This window comes from Gossypium hirsutum, chromosome A01, assembly GCF_007990345.1.
Source record: "Gossypium hirsutum isolate 1008001.06 chromosome A01, Gossypium_hirsutum_v2.1, whole genome shotgun sequence".
In the NCBI taxonomy this organism is placed as follows: domain Eukaryota; kingdom Viridiplantae; phylum Streptophyta; class Magnoliopsida; order Malvales; family Malvaceae; genus Gossypium; species Gossypium hirsutum.
Genome location: NC_053424.1, coordinates 10740986 through 10750098, shown reverse-complemented (window position 1 = coordinate 10750098; position 9113 = coordinate 10740986). Strand labels below are relative to the sequence as shown.

The 9113-nt window shown below is 32.8% G+C and overlaps 1 protein-coding gene across 3 annotated transcripts; it reads left to right on the top strand.

Annotated features, from left to right (window-relative positions):
* The first annotated feature begins 966 nt into the window (after positions 1-966).
* Positions 967-8261, top strand: LOC107916525 (pentatricopeptide repeat-containing protein At4g04790, mitochondrial). 3 transcript variants are annotated; one of them, XR_005900227.1, is made up of 16 exons: positions 967-1321; positions 1630-1677; positions 2217-2846; positions 3044-3220; positions 3657-3721; positions 4358-4465; positions 4750-4863; positions 5188-5283; positions 5451-5549; positions 5957-6076; positions 6251-6355; positions 6548-6712; positions 6790-6917; positions 7079-7157; positions 7521-7730; positions 7879-8117. XR_005900227.1 is itself a non-coding variant. In XM_016845791.2 (16 exons), the coding sequence occupies exons 1-16, from the start codon at positions 1063-1065 to the stop codon at positions 8075-8077; spliced, it is 2610 nt and encodes an 869-aa protein (XP_016701280.1). In that variant the 5' UTR covers positions 968-1062; the 3' UTR covers positions 8078-8261. The 3 variants fall into 3 exon arrangements, 2 of the variants coding, with proteins under 2 accessions (XP_016701280.1, XP_040931996.1); XM_016845791.2 differs by having other exon boundaries at positions 968-1321; positions 7513-7730; positions 7879-8261; XM_041076062.1 differs by lacking the exon at positions 2217-2846 and having other exon boundaries at positions 968-1321; positions 7513-7730; positions 7879-8261.
* The last annotated feature ends 852 nt before the right edge of the window (positions 8262-9113 follow it).

Sequence of the window (9113 nt, the reverse complement as noted above, 5' to 3'; positions counted from 1 at the left end):
ATTTTATTTTTGGACAATTTAATCAAAACCTAATTAATTAAAATTAAATCAAATCGTCTGTATGTGGATCATCTTTTAATAAAATCCCTTTTAATTAAAAGAAAAACAAGCTCTTACTTGGAGCCCAAAGTCGTGCAGAAAAGCTAGGTTTTTTCCCTAAGCTATATATTAAAAGATCATACATAACAAGGGGATTGTTGATTTTTCTTGCCCAAAACTGGGACTCATTTCTTCTTCTAATATTAAGTTGAAGCATATTGCATACTAGAATCGACCAAAGTTGGATTGGTAATTTACGACAATTTTCGGTTAGGGTATTATTCGCCATAGCTAAATACAGGGTTTGTTGTTTTTAGGTTCTTTATTTTCATTACGGATCCACAATGCTTATTATTTATAGGTTCTTTATTCTCGCTTCGAATCTATTAACAAAGATGATTGCACTGGATAGACCTTGAAGCCTTTTGAAAGCTCTAGCTCTCATTTGTATGGCCTGCATTAGAGGCAAAACATTTGGATTGTGGGTTATTTTGGTAGAATTGACCCGATTAAATTAATCTTTTTATTATTAAATAGATTAAAATAGCCTTCGTATTATTAAAAACAATCAAATAATTTTAAATAGGAATAGAGTTAACATTTACTATTTAAAAAATTATTTATTGTTTAACATAGTTAATATTTTAAAAATTTTTATGCTTTTATAAATAAAATCTTTTATTTAAAATTGAGAAGTAATTGAAAAAAAATAATTTTCCAAATATTTTTATACAACAAATATTAACTTTGTTATAATTTAGACTTATTAGATTATTTTTAATAGTATAAAGATTAAATTGATCTATTTTATAATAAAGGTACTAATTTGATCTCCTCCTTATAATGCAACACCTCCTAAGTAATTTAATCCTATCTCTTGACATATTACATATATTCTAATTCTATTTATATACTTATTATAACTCAAATTTTAAGATGCTCCCAAAAGCCCAAACCCTTTCACCTTCAGCCTTCAGCCTCCAGCCTTCAGCCTTCATGTGAGCTCCAAAACCTCTGTATCAAATGACCGCTTCTAAAGCCAAAACCCTTAGCTCCTTATTTAAAACCGCCGTTAAAAAGGCCACTAAAGAGTCCTCCTCTTTACCCTCCGGTGACAAACCCCTAAAACAGTTCGTCTTGTCGCTTGACACCTCATCAGCCGTATCCTCATCCCCATCCACATCATCCGGTTCATTCAGAATACGTTCACTTCAACCTACCAAGAATCCCGCCAATGATGGTAGCCTTCAGAGCTGGTTGCTACAACCTGCTTCAACTTCTGGTTTGTTTTTTAATGTTTAACGTTTTCTTTTTCCTTTGGTTTTCTGGACTCTGGGTTTTGTTTTTTGTATTGTTTTAGTTCCTGGTACTGAAGAATTTAATGAAAATTTTCGTCTTTAAGTGAAAATCGTAGTTTTTTTTATTGGATTCCGGTATTTAAGAATTCGTTGAACTCTGTTGTTTTAATTGAAATATATATTTCTGGTTTTGTTCTGTGTCGGTTTAGTTGTGGTCTGGCGGAGAATTGAGTGAAATGTGTCATTTTTAAGTGTAAAATCTGAAGTCTTGATTTTACCGTGGTTAATGCAGAGAATTCAATCGGGGGGTTCACAGATGAGCTACATTCTATATTATGTAGTAAGTATTCATTAGTCATAGATTCATAGCATGCCAGTTATGTTCCTTCAGCTTATTTTGAGAAACATAAGGATAAAAAAAGGTGAAATTTGAATGTGTTTTTATATTCCTGGTCTGATGTTACACATTTGGAAACTTATTTACTTGATTTAGTCTTGAGAAAAGTTATTTACTTAATAAGAGATTGTACTTGCAAATGGATAGCAATCAAGAAGAATGTTTTTCTCTATGTGAATGCAATATGCATATACATACATGTATTCATATATGCATGTATGCATAAATAACTTGCACGGATTTTGAGTAAGTTGCTATTATCATTTAATTTAAAATTGCACTTGCATGTAGATAATTGTTTCAAGTAGAATATGCTCTTTAATTAGCAAGTACATGGTTAGGAACCTGAAGTTTTCAGTTATCTTTCTAAATAGCTAAATTTAAAAGTTTTTTTTTTCTTTCTATATTTTATTTTGGGAAAAGGAAAAGCAGTTTTAGTTCATTCATTGTGGATTAAATCATGTATTATATTCTGCGTGCAGCTGGTCCTGCAGAAAGTTCAAAGGATATCGAAAAAATGATGGATAATGGGAGTTCTTTAGGGAGAGTATTAAACATACCCTGGCTTTCAAATGCGTCTAACTATAACATATCCTTTAGGAGGAAAGAACTTTCACGTGAAAGGAAGCAGAAATGGGTGTTCAAGAAAACCCAGTCTGGTCGATTTAATCGGTTAATAAAGATGTGTGGAGATAAATTGGGCACAAAAGCTACTATAGAGTTTTTTGATAAAATGGGAAGAGATACTGGTTTGAAAGAGTACAATGCTCTAATAGCAGTTTGCCTGGAGAAGGCTAGGACCAGCAATGATGAAGATGATGCTTTAGAACATATGTCTGAGGCTTTTAAGACTTTTAAGAAAATGAGGGAACGGGGATTTCAGGTAGAGGAGGGCACATACGGTCCATTCCTTATGTATTTTATTGACATGGGTATGGTAGAAGAGTTCTTTTTTTTCTGTGGACCTATCAAAGAAGGGAATCCGAGTTCTGTTACTAGGTTAGGTTACTATGAGATGCTGTTGTGGATAGGAGTCAATAATGAAGAAAAGATCCAAGAACTTTGTAATTGTATTGTAGCTGCCGATGAGGAAGATGATTTTAAATTAAAAGGTATGGAGCTAGGTTCAGATGTCTGTATCATTTTTTTTAGTTATTATCTAATGATTTTAATTTGAATATATCCACTTTATTTGCCAATCAAGCTTTTTCTTTTCCTCCTTTTTTCTGGTACGTTTTTCATCTTATGCAATCAAGGGGGCCAAAATTTTACCATTACTGAGTTTGCAACATTTTTTCCCATCTTACAGAAAATTATTTGTTAGCACTTTGTGAAAGTGGAAGGAAGGACATCATGCAACTTTTAGAGGTTATTGATATAACAAGAATTTCATCTGTGAACGTAGCTGCAAATATATTTGAATCATTGGGGAGGCTATCATTTGATTCATTTGCTGAGAAATTCCTTTGGACGTTAAAAAACAATGGTATGTTAATTGTTCTACTTTTTTTTCATCTAATGGGTAGGCTTCTAACTCTTATCCTTTTAAGTAATTGGTGAAAACTTGTAACTGATCTAGTTTTCTTTGCAAAAACACCCTTTTGTTGGTTGGTATCTTTGAAACCATAAATTTCTAATGATTCACTTTCATAAATTTGATTTATTTTTTTAATAATTTAGCAGTTTCCTAGGGAATTAATTTCATGGTGAGAGCTTGATGCATGCATAAGTTCTGTTTCTACTATCATGTTTTAAGTACGTGGAATCCCTGCCTGTCTCTAAGATGGAGGGTTCTGATCCTGTAACTCCTGATATTTAGCTGTTTTAAAACACTCTAGGTTCTGATGGAAGATTAAAAATTTGGAAAAACTATGCATCTTCTCTTGTATGCATTTTTTAATATGGTAAATTTGGTAATGCAGATTACAAAATGGCTGATATCTCAAGGGTCATCTTTAGTTATGTCAGTGCCATTCCTAATTTAGCGGTGAGGAACTTCTCATGAAAGCTGCTGGTAATTTCCTTCGTACCATGATTCTATGAAACCCATGCAGTTTTGCTTGTTTGTTAAAATAGAAAATTTGATTTTGCAATATTGTTATGACACCTTAAACTCTATTAGCAGTATTACAACAGTGTTAATGATGTCTTTCGTTGCACACCAGTTTGTGGCCTAGTTGATGACAATATAATTTGGCCTGATTTTGTCATACGAAGTAGGGAATCCAATTTTATGAAACTAACTCGACAGCAAATTTGTAGGAACGACCTTGAGATAGATAAATTGGTTAAAACTAAAGATAGATCTTCAGCTGTGCTTCTTTTTAGTATTATAGGGTTCATTTTTGGAAGCAATGTCTTTTAAGCCCTTACCTTTAATCGATAATTTTGATATTTCTGAGGTAATATGCCCAGTTTCTTGGTGATGTTTAAAACTATTGACATATATCCTGCTTGTAAGCAATCTTGCTTGTGAATGTTTCTTGCCACTTGCCTGTAGGTTCTTTTAATTGAAAATTAAAAATTTGGGAGTTAAAAAGGTTCTTGTAGGCAATTAAGTCATTTTCTAGTCTTATAGCTTCCTATTCCTTTTATGTCTCTTTATACTTGTTGCCTATTGTAGGTTGAGGATTTGTTTTTGAAATTCAAAAGCTTGCACATGAAATTCGAGATAACACCTTCATCCGCATCATATGAGAAGCTTATTACCTATTGCTGTGATTTACACAAGGTATGACAAGATTTATTTCAAGCAAAAGGAGCAAAAAGTCCAAATTTTAGAACTTTTAGAACCATGCATCATTTAAATTGTTCTAGGGCTATTGCCTTGCAAACACTTTTGATGGTAAAATCTTATGGGATTTATACTTGGGTTTTGTATGGCCATAACCAAATATTGGGGAGCTTGAAGAACGGGCTATGGGATTTGTAACCTAGCATTTGGCCTAGAAAACAAATTAAAAGCATTTATTTTGTGAACTTCTCATAATCAACTTTTCTTTTATTGCAATGCAGGTACATTTTGCTCTTGACATAGTTGACCAGATGTGTGAAGAGGGTTTGAGCTTGTCTATAGAGATGCTACATAGCATATTGCATGCTAGTGAAGAAAATTATGAGTATAATTTGGTATGATATGTCAAACTCTGTTGTGCTTATGATGTTCTTTTAGTGTCATATACTGTACATATTTAAATATCTTTGACTCCAATATACATCTCATTTTGGTTTCATTGGTTCATCTGGGCAAGTGTTACTTGGTAAAATGGATCTTAGTTACTTCATTTGTCAAATTTGATATTGTTTAAGATAAGAGGCTTTGAGTCATTCTGAAATGTTGCTCATGGGTGTCATTAATTCATGCACCATTTGAATTATCCTGTTATTTGATTATTAACTAGCATCATGAACTTGACTTATTTTGCCCTTTTTTTTGTTTTAATTCATTATAAGGTTCGGCGAATTTATTCTTTGATTGGCTGCCATAATGTGAAGCCCACCAGGGAGACTTTCAGGAGTATGATAAATTTGTCCGTGAAAATGAAAGATGTAAGATGCAATTCAATTTCTCTTTTGGTTCTGTTTGTCAGCAAAATGTGCTTCTTGTTGATTGTTTTATTTTGTTTATTTCTACAACGACTTGTTCCAAACCAATGTTTTCCAATGTTTGAAAGCTTAATTAAGTTGTTTTGTATATTCTTTTTTGCTAAATGTAGTTCAACGGAGCATATGCAATGCTTGATGACTTGAAGAAATTAAATATCCGACCCACATCTACTATCTATAATACTATACTTGCAGGATACTTTCGAGAGGTAACCTTCTCTGCACCTTGAAAGGTCCCACTATTTTAGTTCTTATTTTTCCCTTTATTTTCTAGTTTGGGAAACTTGTATTCTTTACCACACAGTCCTAGCTTCTGCATTTTGGCCTATGCGTGAGTATGGCACTCTTTTTACTGCAGTATGTCCTAGATAGTGAGAAAAGAGGGTATGTATGACAAATATGCTTAAATATATACTTCTCTCTTTATTTAAGAGATGAACATTTTAAGGATGTGACATGGTCCTAATCTGTGAGATGTTTCTTCACAACTGCAAGTAAAAGCAAGACTTACTTGACTACAGAAATGTCATGAATTCATATCCTATCTTAACCTTTCATCTGATTCCGATCTCTAATCTTACCTGTCTCTCTTTCTATTTTGTCTAATATTTTTCAGAGCAACATTAGTGGTGCCATGATGGTACTCAAGCAAATGGAAAGTGAAGATGTAAAACCAGATTCTCATACTTATAGCTATCTAATAGCCAACTGCAATTGTGAAGAGGATATTACAAAGGTAGGTTTCTTGTGGTTTGTTCAAAGTTAAGTAAATTCATTTATGCTTTTCTCTGAAAGTCTGCTGTTTTTCTCTTAATGCAACTGATGGTTTGGCATTGATGAAATTCTTAAAAGATATCTTTTCTTGTGAGTTTCACTTAAAGTGATGAAGTAATTTGGTGATTGTTTGTAGTACTACAAAGCAATGATGGCTGCTGGAATTCAAGTCACAAAGCATATTTTTATGGCACTTATAAATGCATATACAGCTTGTGGGCAAATTGAGAAGGCAAAACAGGTATATAAGCATTTAGCTAGAGAAGTCACATCTTTTAAATAAGCACATTGAGCTAAAAGAATGTAGCTTACGTGCATGAATAAATCTTCTGCTCAAGTACGAGATTTTATGGAACATAATTCAAGTACCATTTATGCATTAGACCCATTTTGATGTCCTGATGGTCTTAAATGGTACTATTTTATATTTTAGGTAGTCTTAGACAAAGGGATACCTTTTAATAGCCTGAACGAGATCAAAGGTGCACTTGCATCAGCCCTTGCTTGTAGTGGGATGATGCCTGATGCATTAAATATTTACAAGGAAATCAAGCAAAATGGGGGCACTTTGGAGCCTAAACCTGTTATCTCTCTCATTGTAAGTTTACGACAGCCTTTTTTTTTCTTTTTCCTATAACTGCAATAATGTTATTTATCATCTTAACCATCGCTTAGGAGCATTTTACTTCTGAGGGAGATGTGAATATATTAGTTCAACTATTGGAGGAATTACATGATCCAGACTATTGGTTTGATGGATGTTGCAGAGCAGTTGTACATTGTGTTACAAATAAGCACTTAAGGTTAGATAACACAATATTCTTCATTTTCTGGGGCATTTAATTACTTTAGCAGCCTTCTCATCGTTCAAACTCTTGATATTGTTATCTTGTATCTTTCTTCTTTTTGCTTTATTGGTGGATTTATGTTTAGTTATCTTTGTTAATTCCTTGTTTTATCTTAGATTGGCTCTTGAATTGCTCAAGCAGCTTAAGGTTGAGTTTCATAAGGATGATTTGGCTTTGGATGCTGTTTTCGACGAGGTTTGTTCGCAATTTCCTTTCTTCATTTTGCATGTACTTAAGTAATGCCATCTTAGTATGGTTGAAACCTGAAACACAAGCTTGAACTCTTGGTAGTAGCACTTGGTGATTATGAGGTTAGAAAAAATGAAAAAAAGAACATAACTTTCTATCTCCAAATGTATTTATGAATTTTACAGATAATGGTTGGCAAATATTTTGTGCCTTTTGCTTTTCTGTACCTCTTATTAATGTGTTATCCAATGTGTTTATCTCTAATGCTGTTATAGTTTGCTATACTAAGTTCTTTTTTTCATTATTAGCAATTGATTGCATTTGCCTTCAACTTACATGCTTTCATCTCCTGATTGAGTAGGTATTCAGTGTAATTGCAGAGAGGCAGCCAAACGATTTACAGATTGGCCTGGCTTTGCTTCAAGCCATGAAGGACGAATTAGGCCTTACTCCTTCTCGTAAAAGTCTTGATTTTCTCCTTGCTTCTTGCGTAAACGCTAAAGATTTACAGAGCTCTCTTCTAATTTGGAGAGAATACCAGGCAGCTGGCCTTCATTGCAACGTTTTAACATTCCTGAGGTTAGCAATCCTCCGTTGGTCTTCTTTTCTGCCTTTGTTGCTTTGATTTTGATGTCTGTGTTCTTCATTCACCATCTTCTGAAGGTCGAACTATTTCATAAACCTGTTGTCTGTGTTTGATAGATTGAATTGTTGGGTTTTCTGGCAGGATGTATCAAGCCCTTTTGGCTTCAGGGGATCCCAAGTCTGCAAAGACTTTGCTGACTAAAATTCCAACAGAGGATCCGCATGTTCGATGCATTATCAAGGCATGTCAAATGACTTACGTTCAGTCTACCTCGAGCAAGATGAAGAAGCAGAAGGTACAGAAGAAGAATAAAACTTGGAATACAACCCCCATGAAATAGTTAGTAAAAGCATGAAGAACCTAGAGGAATGGATGATTAGGTCTGAGAGTTAAATCTGTAAACCATGCCCTTGATTAAGGGCATTGCACACAAACGAAATCCTTGATTAATGCCATTGATATGGATGCTCAAATATTAAAGGTTTTAGCAACAAATTGAAGCAATGAAAAACCTTACTTCGGAAGCATGGAAAACAGGGAATCAATGATTTAATTTTTATCTTATCTTCTCTGCAAAATCGGTTTTCGATTGTGACCATTGCCTTAATTATTGTAATTAGACTCATTAACTATTCAAAATAATAAGACATCAAATGAACTTGTGTAGCCATTTCATTATCTTCTTTAATTATATATAAATTATGCTCATCAACTGCATTACACGAATGCATCAAATTCATTCATGATGAATTAATTCATTAATCTTGCATATAAATAATATTACAATTACAAGATGGAATAAAGCAAATAATTTAATTTGTTTATTTTTAGTTGGATTTGTTCAAAAATTGAATTTTGTTTGAAGTTTTCTATTTTTTTTCTGACTTTTACGTATTTTTAAAGGATAGGGGCTAAATTAATAAAAATTATAAATATTGCTAACTAAAATATTTATTTTAATCTTTTTAATAATTGCCACGTTAATATTGGATGGAAGGATCAAATTTTTAAATAAAAAATATTCAAGTATTCATATCTCAAAGTTAATTTATAAAAATTAAATTTTGTTATTTAAAAAAAAATTAGATACTTCCTGACATATATAATCCTATTAATTATTAAAAGTTTTAACATTAACATACAATGATCAATAAGAAATTCCAAATAACTCTTTGATCCAAATTTTTTATGGGCTAATCTCAACAACTCAAATAAAAAAAATTCTAAACTTAATGGGATGCATATTAATTCAAGTCATGCACCCAAAATCAACCCAACCCTTGTACATGGAATCTATAGACTAGGTGAATCACACAGACTAAAAGTCCAAGCAAGAAGATGCAGTAGAGCGTTGGTGTTCTCGACGACAACAATAA

What these genes read in the sequence shown, in the direction of transcription:
- LOC107916525 (XM_016845791.2), top strand. Translation starts at nt 1,063, where the DNA reads ATGACCGCTTCTAAAGCCAAAACCCTTAGCTCCTTATTTAAAACCGCC. An exon ending in GCTACATTCTATATTATGTA is followed by an intron (nt 1,678 to 2,216) that starts GTAAGTATTCAT and finishes TTCTGCGTGCAG; the next exon opens with CTGGTCCTGCAGAAAGTTCA. An exon ending in AACCTGTTATCTCTCTCATT is followed by an intron (nt 6,713 to 6,789) that starts GTAAGTTTACGA and finishes ACCATCGCTTAG; the next exon opens with GAGCATTTTACTTCTGAGGG.